The sequence below is a fragment of the Amphibalanus amphitrite genome, unplaced genomic scaffold, assembly GCF_019059575.1.
Source record: "Amphibalanus amphitrite isolate SeventyFive unplaced genomic scaffold, NRLGWU_Aamphi_draft 002243F_arrow, whole genome shotgun sequence".
NCBI classification, from domain to species: domain Eukaryota; kingdom Metazoa; phylum Arthropoda; class Thecostraca; order Balanomorpha; family Balanidae; genus Amphibalanus; species Amphibalanus amphitrite.
The window spans coordinates 37,069-52,241 of record NW_024883731.1 but is presented as its reverse complement, the minus strand read 5'-3'; the positions used below and the strand labels follow the sequence as shown (position 1 = coordinate 52,241).

Below are 15,173 nucleotides of genomic sequence, written 5' to 3'. Positions count from 1 at the left end.
ATGCTCCCGATCAAATTGGGCTAGCGAGTCGGGAAAACCACCATTCACCAATGCAGTGGAAGACCTGTCGAATCAAATGATATGCGATATCACCTCCTTTAACCAGCTTCGTGACCTGGGACTCTGACCTGACCTTGATCTGAGTCAACTGAGACCTCAACCGAACAAAACGTATGCCTACCATTCGACACCTCTGAGCGAGGCGAATTAAACGATTATGCCAAAACCGCGACTCTGCGGCCATTTTTTGCGGTTATTTATCAAAAACCGATTTCTTGCCTTGGGCCATATTACCTGACCCCTGACCTGGCTAACGCGTTATAAGTTTCCTCGGCGAACACTATTGTTTATTAGGCGTCTACCAAAGATGAACTATCCAAAATTCTCACTTTATAAAATAAGGTAAAATTTCCTTTTTATTTCAATTTTGTTTTTCTTTCTGATCAATTAAAGGAAAACTAAAACAAAACATTAAAATAGCAAAAACAAAAATGCGTGTATTTTTCTTTCACAAATTTCCATGAGTGTTCTTGCAGCGATAGTATCTCGGCATCGTTAACTTCGATCCGGATATTGTTATTCAATGGTGGCCTCTGCGAACTTAGAAAAGCTGTTTATGGTTATGAAGGCCTGCATTGGCAAACTCTATTACCACGATGTGGTTAACCAGATGTTTTTCCTCAACCCTCCTTTTTGGCTCAGACACGTCGCTAAACGTGGCACCCGTAGCAAACGTGTCAAACGTGGCAAAACTTCACAGTCCCTACAAACCCTCATCAGCACTCGTTGGCTTGGTGTGTGACCCCTGCCCTTTGGCCCAGACAGCCCCCAGTCTACCGCGCGGCGCGCGGCGCACCCCTCCTTAGCGGGCGGGGGAGCGCACCACGCGCTCCCCGCCCACACCCCTCCCTCCTTCCCGAGGTCGTGTCACGAAGGTTCGGGATTACGCTACTATCAGCCACTGCGTAGCTGTCGCCCAGCGCATGGGAATACGTGGCTTGGTCCGGATTCAGCCAACTACCGGCTCGCGACAGCAGCGCCGCGTGGTGGCGAGGGGACATTCTTTTTAGACATACTATACGTACATGGGCAATGTCAATTTATTACTTGCTGACACGATCTCACATATTTACAAAATCATCACAGAAACATATTAAATCATGAATAATTGATATTCGCAACACGTTTTATTGAGTTCGATGTTCCGTAAAACTGCATGGCCAGTCGCAGATGGTAAAAATCTCCCCCCAGAGACTGCCGCCGCGCCGCCAGCACGAGATCAAGAACACCAACTCACACCAAGAACTATAAAAATACAGCTCCTAACTAGTATGCTCATCGCCGTACATTTCTACAAGCATCTTGCGATAATAAATACAGAAGCTCTCGAAATAAGTTACAATCCAATCACAAGGGAGTCATTGACGGTGCCTACAGTCGATATTGTGTTATCGAGAGGCCTGTAGTCGCCGCTGCCATCTAGTGGGAGATTTCGTAAGCTCCCAGGGAGCAGGCGCACGAGGCGGGAAGCTGGAAGGTCTCGATGGCGAAGGGGAAGTACTGGTCGCACGGGTCGTACACCAGGAACCTGTACGAAGAAAAGAAACAAAATTCGTCATCAAGTAAGCACGTATGACAAGGGAAGACCTTGGGCATATGTTAAGAAAATCTAATGAAATCGGAATGGTTAGAATTGAAGGTGTAGTTTTGTGACGTATTTTGTGAAGAGGACTAACGCTACAAGGAAGATTCGAGATGAATTTGCAATACTGACCTGTGGTAGACGGACTTCTGGAGGCAGCTGGACTCGTAGCACTGCGGCACCAGCGGACAGGCCTCTCCGGCCGACAGACACTTCTCGATGCGCGTCGTCTGGGTGAACGTCTCGTAGTCGACCTGCAGAGACATCTAGCGGTCACCTCCGGAAGTTGTGTTTTATTTGGATGACGGCAGATTAAAGTTACATCAGGCTGGGCGAAGTGGCCCAATGGATGAAAATTAGGGGAATTAGCGAGCATTTAGAGCATATAAAAATTGCATTTACTGTTGTTTTGTTAAAAAGTCCGTTTTTTTTAGTTTACCTTGATGTTGTTGACGATGACCCTCCACTTGCCGTCGGTGTTGACGGCCCTCAGCGGACGGACGTAGCCCACCTCGGACGGGCACAGGTACGTCTCCTCCTCAATCTCAGTCAGCCTGGGGATAAAACACAACATTGATGAGAAATTAGTTTATTTTAATTTGAAAAATAGGTGTATGTTGTTGCCAGGTGAACGGAAACGCCCAGGATTGGAACATTTATTGGCTTATGAAGTTATTTAGCTCTATTAGGGGCTAGGTTTGAGGGCAGTTTCATCTTCTTTTTAGAACAGCAGCTTGACACTTTTATTCTCACCTCTCGACCGAGTTTTCGGTGTTGAGGTCGGCCACGTCCGCGTACAGCTCCAGCACCTTGTGTTTGTTGTAGCTGATGGCGTGCTTGATCTCGTACCTGAAATAGAGGAACGGAAAATGGTTCCTTTTGAAATTGATTTTCAAGTTTTTTTTTTCGTACCGGGAAACAATTGCACATCAATGACGAATCTTTAAACTTTTAATTTAATTTATTCATGAACTAGCAAAACGCTGTTTATGTGCAAAAAATAATCAGAATAGTTGTTCTTGTCACTACCAGGATACTCGGAAACCTCGAGACACCAAGGGTCGGTGTTTCTGTGGGTACTTACTCGGGGTACTCGGAGTCCTCGAGACACCAGGGGTCGGTGCTGTTCTTGCTGCAGGCCGGGTCCTCAGGGTAGTGAGGACAGGCAGGGTAGGCAGGCTGGTGTCCGTAGGCAGGCTGCTGGTGGCCGTAAGCAGGCTGCTGATGCCCGTAGGCAGGCTGGGGCTGGTAGGGAGACGAGGCCGAAACAAGGGCGGCCAGAGAAGCCGCCATCTGCGGAGTAGAGGAAGGAACTATGAATATCAGCGAAGTGCTAGCTATCAGATGATTTTTTTTTTTTGTAACGGCTGAAATTTTACAGACATGAGGATCTCTTTTTATTTCAAATTTAAGGAGCTTTTTAAATTGAAATAGGCACAGAGAAAGCTAACAATTTAAATAAGCAAGCCCCTTTCACGGCCATAAGAGAAATGTTTTGGTACACCTACGATTCTTATTCGGCACAATGTGTGTGACGATTATATTTCAGCCTCGCCCTCCATCCACTAGCTATTGCCACTGATATCCTCTGAGCACTCACCACAAATGTGAACGCCATGTTGTCTCTCTGTGGTTGGAATCTGTTGTGGGACGGTCCGGCCGTGTGTGCTATCGGTCCGACCGAGTCCCCGTCTATATACCCGTGAACGGGCCGTGACCTCGACCCTGGACGGGCTCCGTGGTCGGACGGACGGGACCGTGACGGGGATCCAGTGGGGCCACCGTGGGGGCCGATGATACCGGGTGGCTACCGATACTGGTGGCTGCTTAGCGGCTACCGATACTAATGGCACCGGGTGGCTACCGATACTGGTGGCTGCTTACGATTCGTGTTTTTTGGGATACGATATACGAGAAAAGGGGCAAGGAAATAATTACAAGACAAATTTATGCTTACCTTTTGCTCGAGGTATGGTTTATGCGACGTTAAAAAATGGCATTTGCTTCGTTGATAACTGCAACTGCCAACAAACATGTGGCGTTGTGGTCATTTTTTAGCGAAAAGTGAGCGAAAAGTGAAAAGTGAAAAAGGTGGTGAATTCAGAGGTAGCCCACGCACAGACGGGGGTCCGCGCCAACTGAGAACTGACGGGGAGGGGCGGTTGACCCCCCCCCCCTCCTGAGATCTCTAGAATGAAGCAAGCTAGCGGCAAGCGGTAATCAGCATGGGATACGCACGGATAAGGTCTGCAATTTTTAGGAAGTTCATTTTCAGGTCAGGTCAAAGACGACGTCACAGGGGTCAAAAAAGTCAAAATGGTAGTGCTAGAAATGAGGAGTGTTTTTCTCGATTAACCTTCCAAGAAGCGAAGCTAGGAACAGACTAATGGCACGTTGACGTCAGATCACGTGACCTCAAGGCTTTCATGTGTATCAATAAATTCGTCTTGACGAGCTGATCACAATGAGACCATCCATTCGGCTGTATCTCGTTCCTGTAAGGAGTTATTAGCAAACGAACCTTTGGTAACCTTTGATGACGTCACATGACATTACAGTTGTTCAATAGCCAAACAGGCCTCAAGGTAGTCAAGGTTGATCTTACCTGAAGTCAATTATGGTATATTTGGCCATTTCGTCGCGTTTTAGTGGAAAAACAGGGAGTTGATTTCCCCCATTGACTTATTTATAATGGGGAGTTCAAGAAATTGATCTGACATTCGGTCGTTTATATCAAAATTCCGAGATAAATACATCGTAGCTACTGATGACCTCATTACATCCTGCGGCTTTCAAAGGCTTCTGTCATCTACTGTAGCTCTGACACGGTGACAAAGCTGCAAAACAGTGATTTGAGGTTGGGTCAGTTCGAAGTGACCTGGTGACCTGACCTTGAAAGGTAGGAGGCTCAGTCTTGCACACCATTAGCAAGATTGACGTGGGAAACTCATGCCAAATTTCGCGGTGCTATGCGTCGCGGTTTTTCCGCTATTCACGAAAAGCCCCAGAAAGGTGTTTTACCCCCCCCCCGTCGCGCGGTGCGTGGGTTAGAAATAATTTACATCCGAAGTCCAAACCTCTCTGCGTTTTGGCCCCACGTCTTGGCCGAGGTGAGCCGTGAAATTCACTCGATATAGGTGTCGCTGGAATCGCGGCGCCTCCCGTCTCGGTCAGGTAGCTACTCTAACGCGAGTGGCATGGCCGCTAATGTATCCTGGGTGTATGTATATACAGTCCACAGCAGAAGTAATGTGTGGTTTTAGTCATGGGTATGTTCTGCTTCTGAAGCTTAGGAACGGTTAGCCAGACTACAATGAAACTTTGTAGCTCCTATATGTATCGTCACCCTTGCAGCTGCAACTTTAGCTATTGACATCTTCTTTTCGATCACTCCGCATTAAACAATCGCCAGTCAAAGCCAACCGTTGAGATTGGTAAAACCCTACATTACTTTAGCGGTGGGCTGTACGTATGTACGTACCTGATGGCTCATGGCTATGGAGGTGACATTTTGTTTGCAGTGGTCTGAAGAGTCTGAATCTGGAAACATCATATGTCTAGATATTCATAAAAGAGAAAAAGGTTGACGCATTTCCGAGATGGTTTGAAATTTATCAACATGGTCATTAGATTTCAATTTATCTCGGGACCCTGACAGACGTTTCACAAGTTTTCTTCGTATCAAATGTTTGGTTGAAAAATACCTTATAAGGCATTTTTCAGCCAAGCATTTGATACGAAGATGACCTGAGGGCACAAATGTGAAATAGATATTGAAAATGTAGGCTCACCATCTTAGGGGAAGCCGGGAGAAGCCCGGGCGCGGGGGAAGCCCGGCCACCCCGTTTCCGGCTATATTAACCACAATAAAATGCTCAACTGTTTGTCCTTTCAGCGTGGCAGCTAAGGTAACTCCAGCAAAAAAGTTAAGGCTGACAAAAATTGCGTATTGTTAAAGTTATAGCGCAAAAATGATATTTTAAGGGTTTTTAGCTAAAAAGTGAGATATGTTGCACTGTTAATGTTATACCATGCAGTACTAATATTTATACGAATGTTATGTAAGGACCGTTTAAGTGTTTGTAGTGAGGGGTGACGAGGCAGGCTGGCTTAAGTATGACATTTTTTTCGAATATCGCTGTTCTAAAATAAAAATTAGCACATTGGGGTAACCCCGGGCGAGTGGCCAAGCTTACCCCCAACCGAGAGCAATGCCACTAAACCACTGTTTTCCATGAGATAATAGGTACTGAGCAGGTTTGGTTTACACCTAGATCAAAGATAAATTTCGAAAATAAACATGTTATCATAGACAAAGCCAGTCATGTCACTTAAGGTCAACTAGGGTCAAACTACGTTTTTGCAGATAACGCGACAGACAATGAAGCTAGAGCTTCAAAAATGGTGTCGTTGTGTTCTTCTTCATTAGCCGAGTCGAATGATATGCAATATGACGCATTAAGGTAAAAAGAAAACTAAATTTTAAGGAATTTTGAAATACACATTTTTTGTCAATTTTGCATCACGATTTTCATCGACCTGTACTGTATATGTAGTAGACGCTAGCTAAAATACCAGTAGTGACATAAACTCTAAGATGTCCAGAGCTAATCAGTACTTTAACCCGCGCCCGGCTGGGGGTCCTGGATTTCCACGCCCTGCTGGGGGGGGGGTGTTTGAACACCCCCCCCCCTTGTAACTCGGCTCCTGGGCCACGTAGCGATACGTGGAAGGCGGCGTTCGAAAGAGCGTAAAAAATAATGACGAAATCACTTCGGTCAATTTTTTGGTCAGGGCAAAGGTCAGGTCACCAGAGGTCATTGAAGGCAAAATTTCGCCGATTTCCAGGTCGAATGTCGAAAATTTCCAAGAAGCTAACGCATAACTCGGGAACCAATAGAGCTACAGCGCCGCGGAAAAGTGCATTCGATAGCCCTATTAACGCCCTTTCTGAGTAATTCTCTCAGATTTGACCTAACGCCAACGGTTTTGCCTGCAGGCGGCAAAAACTGCAAAAATAGCCGATTTTTTCGGAAACAGTTTTTCTGCAATAACTTTTGACCCAAGCCTTGTACGAGCTTACTTTTACCGGCATCGTGTTCCTCTCGTCAAGACGCATCGAATGAACTATAATTTGACCTTGAAAGGTCAACTTGAAAATTTGACCTCAGGTCAAGGTCATGACCTGACCGGAAAGGGTCATGTTGCATATCAGTCGATCCGTATAGTCGAGCTGAACACATATAAGGCGTTTTCATCGCTCTAGCATGCCTCTATCAAAAGTTTTTTGCGAAAAACTGTTAGATACCATTCGTGACCTAAGATGACCTCAGGGCACAAACAAGGGTCACGGACACCATTTTCATGTTCAGTGTGTCTAAACCACTTGTACTTCGGTGTTTGGGAGTGTTTATAATGTCTTTCGTCCAAAAGAGGCGCATTTCAATTTTCTCCCATTGACTTATAATGGGGAGGTCGCAAAATTGACCTGACCTTAGGTCATCGATATCAAAATTCTGAGATATACATTTTTTACATGCTATTGCTCTTAGCAATCGCTGAAAGTTTCAAAGCGATCGGTCACTCGGTGTAGCTATGACAGACATTGAAACTTTTTATGAGGTGAGGTCACTTCAAGTGACCTGGTGACCTGACCTTGAATGACCTTGGTCTGAAATTTTCACAACATGTGTAGAATTGATGTATGATAAGGTGTACCAAAAACGGCGGCGCTCCGCGCCGCCGTTTTTGAGATATTCGCGAAAAACCACAAGGGGGGGTGTTCAAACACCCCCCCCCAGCAGGGCGCGGGTTAATATTTCACTTCCCGTTAATATTTGGAAAACACATAATGGTTTCATCAACTCGTTGTAAAGCGCTGGGGAGGTGGCCGGCGTTACCCCTATGCCGTGCTTACCCCAGAAAAATCAACACTTTTTTAAAACTCGATTTTCTCAACCTTATACTTATTCCACGAAACCGAATTTTTGGGAAAACACGGCCAATGAACTTAGCTAGCTAGCAGGATATCAACATTTTGTACAGCACGTATGGTATATAATAAAAATGAAAAAGAGCATACTATGCCGGGCTTCCCCCGGCTTCCCCTATTTCTTCCAACGAGACGGTTCCCATGATATCAATGATGACCATGTTTCTATGATGTCCATATATGACCACAGGGGAAGGTCAAATATTGACCAAGTAGTTCGAATAGCAGCTGAGATGATCGACCACCCTTTATAAAACCTGTTGATGACACCTATATAGAACTTAACTGATCTTCACACAATGAAATGTTATTGGGATGAAGGGTCACGTGACCTGAAAACTGACGTAGTCTTTCGTCGACATGGAAAACTAGGATGTAGATGTAGAAATGTTAATTGGCATGAACTCATACTGTTTTGAAAGGAAAAGTAGCCCGTCCAAATACTTAAGCCTTCCGCATAGGACTGTTAAAACCTTTTTCAGTGGCTATGTCCCTTATCATGACCTGCACTGATTTGATCGGTGAATTTATTGCGTTTGTTTTTCACAGTAAGTGTAAAAATAAATAATAAACAGCTTTACCAAATACGGGGAGAGCGGGGCCAGTTGAAACACGGGGTCAGATGAAACATGCTTTATTTTCAACAGTATGCAACATATGGCGTTGCCGACACCACTGCGCATCCGCGCTCGACCACTTCCTTTGTCAACGGCGTTTGGGCGGCAAACGGACGGTAATTTTGATTTGACACTTGTCTTTGTGTTTTTGAGGGGCGTTTGGGAGAAATCGTTCTTATGAATATTTTGTGATATCTCATATACCTTTGTTTGCTGAAAGAACAACTCCTGGCTCCGGAATAACTAACACCTTATTTGGCCCTTCATTCAGCATGATGTCGTCCCTCCAGCTCATTTGACATGCGCTTTACGGCGCGTGCGAGATGGCGGGAGCGGATGGGGTCAATTGAAACGCTTCTCTGAGGGTCAGTTGAAACAGGGCCACAGGCCGTTTCAATGGACCCCGGTGACCTTTGCAATGGTTATTGTTCAGGGGCTGTAAACATTAAAGGAAATAGTCCACCTTTGAAATGAGCTTTTAAACTGAAATCGTTGTTAAATAGAGCTCAATTTTTTACCCCTTTTTCTCCAGCCTTTTGCTTGAAAACACACTATGGCCTGAGATATTTCCCATTCTTCTCATCCGCCCATTTTACCATAGTCTATGTACTTTATGTCACCTATTATGAGGAACTTTGCACTTTTAGCTTTTAACGACCTATTGAATGTAGCATTTGGAAAAGTAAAGCGGACAAAATATCTCCTTAAGAAAGTGGCCTCAAAGAGGAAAACATCCCATTGTTAACCCTCGCCGGCACCTTAGGTTGATGCAACCCCCCCTAAAGTTTTTCGCGAATAACTCACGTAAAAAGCGGCCGATCGCGACGAAACTTTCAGTACCCTCGCATTGATCAATTTTACACGTTCCCTGAAAATTTCATGACCCTGACCCTAATGACCTTTGACCTTTGACCTCTTTTCGTGACCATGTTTGACCGAAATCGCGATTCGGCGTATGTCGGCTCGCATTAGCCGCGCGTTTGAAGGCTTTTCGTGGTTTCAAACGTTCAAACATGTGATTTGATGCTGTTCCCATACATTAGGGTGGGTGTCAAGGTCACCTGAAGGTCAGGTCAGGTCATTGACCTTTGGTGACCTCGGGTGACCTCAGAATCAGAATCAGAATCAGAATGTATATTCACGAAGGTCCACTGCTCTCAGGGGCTTTTCACCATCGCACGTCAATAATACAAGCATACGGATATAGAGAGCATTTACACCGATACATTCAAAACAATGGGAAAATAATCTCTCATCCGCGCTCGTCCCATACTGCTTCTCGCTCTCGCACTCGTCTCACTCACTCGTTCTCACACGCGGGGTTACGGCGGTCGGGGAGAAGGAGAGCCGCAGCGCTGCGCACCGTGGCGCTGCGCGAGCAAGACTACTTCGTAAATGTCCGCGCTCGACCACTTCCTCGGTTCACTTTTTCGAGTTTTACATGTTTATAGGCTGGTTTTTGGAGCTGAATTCGAAATTAGCAACCATTTGAACATTTACGAAGCAGTTTTGGTGTCTTCATCGTAACATGTTACGAAGCTGTCAGAGGCGGTTGACACGTATTACGAATACCCGTCACAACCCCTACCGGTTGACCTGACCTGACCTGACCCGACCTGGTCTAAATGCTTAAAAACATCATCTCTGATCAAAACTAACACGATATTCGTGATCAGCACCCTGGAAAACCACATAGCAGCCACACATTACGACTTTCTAACAGGTCCCGATTTTCCCGGTTTTCGGGTCATTGACCTGACCTGGAAGGTCACCCGATGACCTAGGACCTTAACCCGCGCCCTGCTGGGGGGGGGGTGTTTGAACACTCCCCTTGTGGTTTTTCGCGAATATCTCAAAAACGGCGGCGCGGAGCGCCGCCGTTTTTTGTACACCTTATCATACATCAATTCTACACATGTTGTTAAAATTTCAGATCAAGGTCATTCAAGGTCAGGTCACCAGGTCACTTGAAGCGACCTCACCTCATAAAAACTTTCAATGTCTGTCATAGCTACACCGAGTGACCGATCGCTTTGAAACTTTCAACGATTGCTAAGAGCAATAGCACGTACAAAATGTTTATCTCAGAATTTTGATATCGGTGACCTAAGGTCAGGTCAATTTTGCGACCTCCCCATTATAAGTCAATGGGAGAAAATTGAAATGCACCTCTTTTGGACGAAAGACATTATAAACACTCCCAAACACTGAATTAAAAGTGTTTTAGACACACTGAACATGAAAATGGTGTCCGTGACCCCTGTTTATGCCCTGAGGTCATCTTAGGTCACGAAAGGTATAGATAACTCATAACAGTTTTTCGCAAATAACTTTTGATAAAGGCATGCTAGAACGATGAAAACGCATTACATGTGTTCAGCTCGACGATACGGATCGACTGATATGCAACATGACCCTTTCAGGTCAGGTCATGACCTTGACCTGAGGTCAAATTTTCAAGTTGACCTTTCAAGGTCAAGTTATAGTTCATTCGATGTGTCTTGACGAGAGGAACACGATGCCGGTAAAAGTAAGCTCGTGCAATGCTTGGGTCAAAAGTTATTACAGAAAAAAACTGTTTCCGAAAAAATCGGTTATTTTTGCAGTTTTTGCCGCTGCAGGCAAAACCGTTGACGTTAGGTCAAATCTGAGAGAATTACTCAGAAAGGGCGTTAATAGGGCTATCGAATGCGCTTTTCCGCGGCGCTGTAGCTCTATTGGTTCCCGAGTTATGCGTTGGCATCTTGGAAATTATCGACATTCTACCTGGAAATCGGCGAAATTTTGCCTATAATGACCTCTGGTGACCTGTCCTTTGACCTGACCAAAAAATTGACCGAAGTGATTTCCTCATTATTTTTGACGCTCTTTCGAACGCCGCCTTCCGCGTATCGCTACGTGGCCCAGGAGCCGAGTTAGAAGGGGGGGGGGGTTGTTGTTCAGACCCCCCCCCCCAGCAGGGCGTGGAAATCCAGGACCCCCAGCCGGGCGCGGGTTAAAATTGGGTATCATCGGCTTCCTCTCGTGACGGGCAACACGCTCGTTTTTTTCTGCGAAGCTCTAGCTCGATCAGGGGCCAAACGTGAGGAGGGGGTCGTACCAATCCCCCCCTTGTGCCGTCGAAGGACGCAAAATGGCCTGTGCCGGCGAGGGTAGGTGCAATTGACCCCATGGGCTAGTTCAATTGACCCTCGCACCGGGGTCATTTGAAACGGGCGTAGAGCTGTTTTATAAGCATGCGTTTGGCAGCAAAATATGTTTGAAACATAATTTTACATATCTTAAAATAAAGCAAAAAGAGCATATTTTTTCATGGCATTGTGCATTTTTCGATATGACAACTAGATCTCGCTGTGCATGTCAATATATAAAAAGTGGTTTAACTGGCCCCGCTCTCCCTAGGTGAAAACTTTGATGACCGCAAAAATGACCGTATGGCAAAAAATCGGAGAGGGTCAACCATCCCCAGTAAGCGCGTGTTAATTCCAAGGAAATAGGAATTAGAAGCACTAACTGTAGTTGAACTAAATCAAATTGCTAGTCCTTTCTTATTTGCTTCTTTAGTCCATCGTACATTAACTTTCCTGGAATTGTTTTTTTTTTTTTTTTACTCTGGCTCGCACTTGCCATCATCGAGTTAGTTATGCACTTGCAGGCTACCAAAAGACAAAAAGAAAATTTGGCGTTTTATCGGATGCAGCCCTGAGAATCGCATTGCTATCGCTCGCCCAGAACCCATTCCATTAGCGCTTCTGAATCTGAAGGGAACGGCAACACATATAGAGCCATGGTTCGTGTGATAATGATTGAAGACGTTGGATCTTCGCCAAATAAAAAACAAACTTGTGACCTTACCACTAGCATCAATGATCGAAATGATGGTTATCTTTATCTTTTCCATTTTGTTAACCCATTCCTTATTTATCGACATCGTGTTCTGTAATACTGCTGGACGCTGGTGGTATGTTTGTCTACTGACAGTGTCACTTCGACTCACATTTCCCTTCCTCACTCTCTCTTCCGAAAAAAACGTCGCGTTCTGTTATGCTCTTTTTATTGCGTATTTTTGTTTACATGTTTCCTCAGCTGAGGGATAGGACAGCAGAAAGACAGAGGGACAGAGGGCCTTCACACGCGGGCGGTGAGCGGCGCGCGCGCACACACAGACATACAAACCCAGCGGCTCGAGGCGGTGTCTCGGCCGGCGGCACGGCGGCAGTCTCTGGGGGGGGAGCAGATCTCAGCCGGACTGGCCGCTGGGCTCATCAGCAGTGGCGCTCGCTGCTTCTCGCCAGTCACGTGACCGGCCAGAGGTCAGTGACGTCAGCGGCGGCGTGAGCCAATCAGAGGGCGGGCACGTGGCAGCTGCAGGCGGCCGGCAGCCGGTAGATGTCGATGAAGAGGCCCTTGTACGGGTCGCACGGGTCGTACGAGAGCATGCGGTGGTAGATGTACTTCTGGGTGCACTTGCTCTTGTAGCAGGGCGCCAGCGCGCGGCAGGCGGCGTCCGGGTGCAGGCACGTCTCCAGCCGGGCCGTCTGCGTGTAGTAGTGCACGTCGTTGACGATGACGCGCCACTCGCCGGCCACGTTCTGGGCGCGGCGCGGCTGCGCGTAGGCCACGTCACTGGGGCAGATGTAGCCGGCCGGGCCAGCCCAGTGGGTCACGTCGTATGGGCTGTCGCCCTTGGACGAGCCCGTGTAGTAGCCGTAGTCGAAGGCCGACTCCTGCTCGGCGCTCAGGCCGTCGACCAGGTCGTCGGCCGACTGGGTGCCGATGTCGGCGTACTTTTTGGCGAACAGGTGGTCCTGCGAGATGGCCGCCTTGATCTCGTAGGCCGGGTACTCGGCGTCCTCGAGGCAGTAGGTGAGGGACGAGTTGGCCGCGCAGGCCGGCGCCGCCGTCGGGTCGCAGTAGTGCTGCTGCTGGTAGCCGCCCTGAAACAAGAGATAAGAGAAGACAAATAAATTAAGGGTCATTCATGGTCTATTTGGCAACCAAACTCGTTAGGACTCTCTTTCGACTTTTGACTTTCGCTATGAAATTTTGTTTTGAATACCATTGAAAAAAATAAGAGGGACTTCGTGAAGGGTGAGAAGATAAACAAGAATGACCCACATGAAAAGATGTTAGGCTGGATTGTATTTAGTAGCACATAACCGTTCCTCCTTGAAGTTCGATATCATGTCACGTATGGAATTAAGGCTTCACTTACATAGTGGGGCGTAGGGTGTCCGTAAGGGGGAGGATGGCTGGCCGTGGCCGCAGCCACACACGCCAGCACACTGATCTGAAAAGATGAAAAGATAACAGCATTGTTAGAGCTGAAGGGAGGTTCACCGCACATTATCTTACAAAACAATGAGAACAATGAAAAGTTTTAGAGCTTATAGAATTGGAGATAACTGAGTCAAATAAAATTACAAGATGACTGCACGGACGAACTTGAATGAAGATTTTGTAACAATAAGCTAGATTCAGTAATAGTTGTGGGCAAAGTAAGAATCCTTGAGAAACACCTCAGGGCTAGTACACATTTGTTATGACCTTTCAAATATTTTTGATTAATGTTTTGTGTAATATTTGGAAGACTTATTTAATAAGTTCCATTCGGAAATACAAGCAATAGCAGTCCACCCCAAACCACTCACCAGTCTCATCGCCATGACGTCACTGGGAGAAGTGGAAAAAGGAGGTGAGACGGTTTGGCTGTGCTGTCCGCAATCGCCGCTCACCTTATATACACGGCCTCTGCTGTGGGCGCATGCGCAGTGGCCGCCCGTCGTCTGTCGTGGAGCCGGCCTTGGTCCGGTGAAAGAGGGGCGCTCGGCTGCGGTCGACGATGAAACCTGATGTCGCTTATCATTGACAAATTACGCATCATTTGGTGTAATTTAATGTGACTTCATAATTGCAATTAACTTGGCTTTTTCAGGTCAATAACAGTGAAGAAGTAGTGCTTCTTTTTTGGTCATTTTTGCTTAACCCTCTGCTTCACGCAAAAGTTGTGGCAATAAAATGTTGATTTTTACCGAAAATCCTTAACATGGATTTTTTAATTGTTTTGTGCTCTGTTCAGGCAGGAAAATAGCATGGAATAATGTTATGGTTAGATTAATCATTTGCTTTTTATGTTCAAGATACTTGGCGTGACTCTACCTGTAGGGCATTTCTCTACAAATTGTTCATGACAGGTGGAATTTTGTATGATACGTAAGATGTGCGAAGTTCATCTTTGCCTCTTTTTTTTTTTGCATGTATATCCGAAGAATGGAAAACATGCACGAAATACTTGGTTAAATCTTAACTGGAAGTCCTTCTCAAGCCCTGCGTAGTTAAAAAAAAAAATATTGTGATAAAACATAACAAATAATCTGAATATCTTACTTTATTCTTTTGAACTTCTTGTCTTGAGCATGAATTGCCGAATATGCTAGTTGCCGTAGACAGGTCGTAACTGTCCCCGTTCTTCCCCTGATATTGGTCATTAGGTCACTGTCGAAACCACACCCTGCCCCCTGCCCCTCCCCTTCACTGGGAGAAGGATGACCCATACCCAAAGTGGAGCACCGACACCATCCGAGACGAGATCAGTCGACGTGGTTTGCAGAACGGTGCAAGATTCTCTCTCCTTCTCTCTCTCTCTCTCTCTCTCTCTCTCTCTCTCTCTCTCTCTCTCTCTCTCTCTCTCTCTCTCTCTCTCTCTCTCTCTCTCTCTCTCTCTCTGTCTCTCTCTCTCTCTCTCTCTCTCTCTCTCTCTCTCTCTCTCTCTCTCTCTCTCTCTCTCTCTCTCTCTCTCTCTCTCTCTCTCTCTCTCTCTCTCCTTTATTTATCTCTCTGTCTCTTTCTCTACCCTGTCGCTCTTTCCTTCTTGGTCGAGCTGGGGCGGGTACCATCTCCTCATGGAAGGCTTTTTTTCAAG

The 15,173-nt window shown here is 46.3% G+C and overlaps 2 protein-coding genes across 3 annotated transcripts; both read right to left on the bottom strand.

The window, feature by feature from the left end:
* Positions 1–1,082: 1,082 nt before the first annotated feature.
* On the bottom strand, positions 1,083–3,466 carry LOC122376686 (neurotrophin 1-like). The gene is made up of 6 exons (XM_043356595.1): positions 3,243–3,466; positions 2,727–2,935; positions 2,396–2,491; positions 2,082–2,196; positions 1,775–1,896; positions 1,083–1,588 (listed from the first exon to the last, which is right to left on the bottom strand). Exons 1-6 carry the CDS (start codon positions 3,258–3,260, stop codon positions 1,480–1,482), a joined length of 669 nt encoding a protein of 222 aa, XP_043212530.1. The 5' UTR covers positions 3,261–3,466; the 3' UTR covers positions 1,083–1,479.
* On the bottom strand, positions 1,083–13,961 carry LOC122376685 (neurotrophin 1-like). Of its 2 annotated transcripts, XR_006255683.1 has the most exons (4): positions 13,903–13,960; positions 13,467–13,541; positions 12,504–13,188; positions 1,083–1,257 (listed from the first exon to the last, which is right to left on the bottom strand). XR_006255683.1 is itself a non-coding variant. In XM_043356593.1 (3 exons), the coding sequence occupies exons 1-3, from the start codon at positions 13,915–13,917 to the stop codon at positions 12,595–12,597; spliced, it is 684 nt and encodes a 227-aa protein (XP_043212528.1). In that variant the 5' UTR covers positions 13,918–13,961; the 3' UTR covers positions 12,289–12,594. The 2 variants fall into 2 exon arrangements, 1 of the variants encoding a protein (XP_043212528.1); XM_043356593.1 differs by lacking the exon at positions 1,083–1,257 and having other exon boundaries at positions 12,289–13,188; positions 13,903–13,961.
* Positions 13,962–15,173: the final 1,212 nt, after the last annotated feature.

Coding starts and splice junctions, on each gene's coding strand:
- LOC122376686 (XM_043356595.1), bottom strand. Junction 2,197..2,395: donor ACCGAAAACTCGGTCGAGAG/GTGAGAATAAAA, acceptor TTTTATCCCCAG/GCTGACTGAGATTGAGGAGG. Junction 1,589..1,774: donor CAGAAGTCCGTCTACCACAG/GTCAGTATTGCA, acceptor TTCTTCGTACAG/GTTCCTGGTGTACGACCCGT.
- LOC122376685 (XM_043356593.1), bottom strand. Junction 13,189..13,466: donor GACACCCTACGCCCCACTAT/GTAAGTGAAGCC, acceptor CTCTTGTTTCAG/GGCGGCTACCAGCAGCAGCA.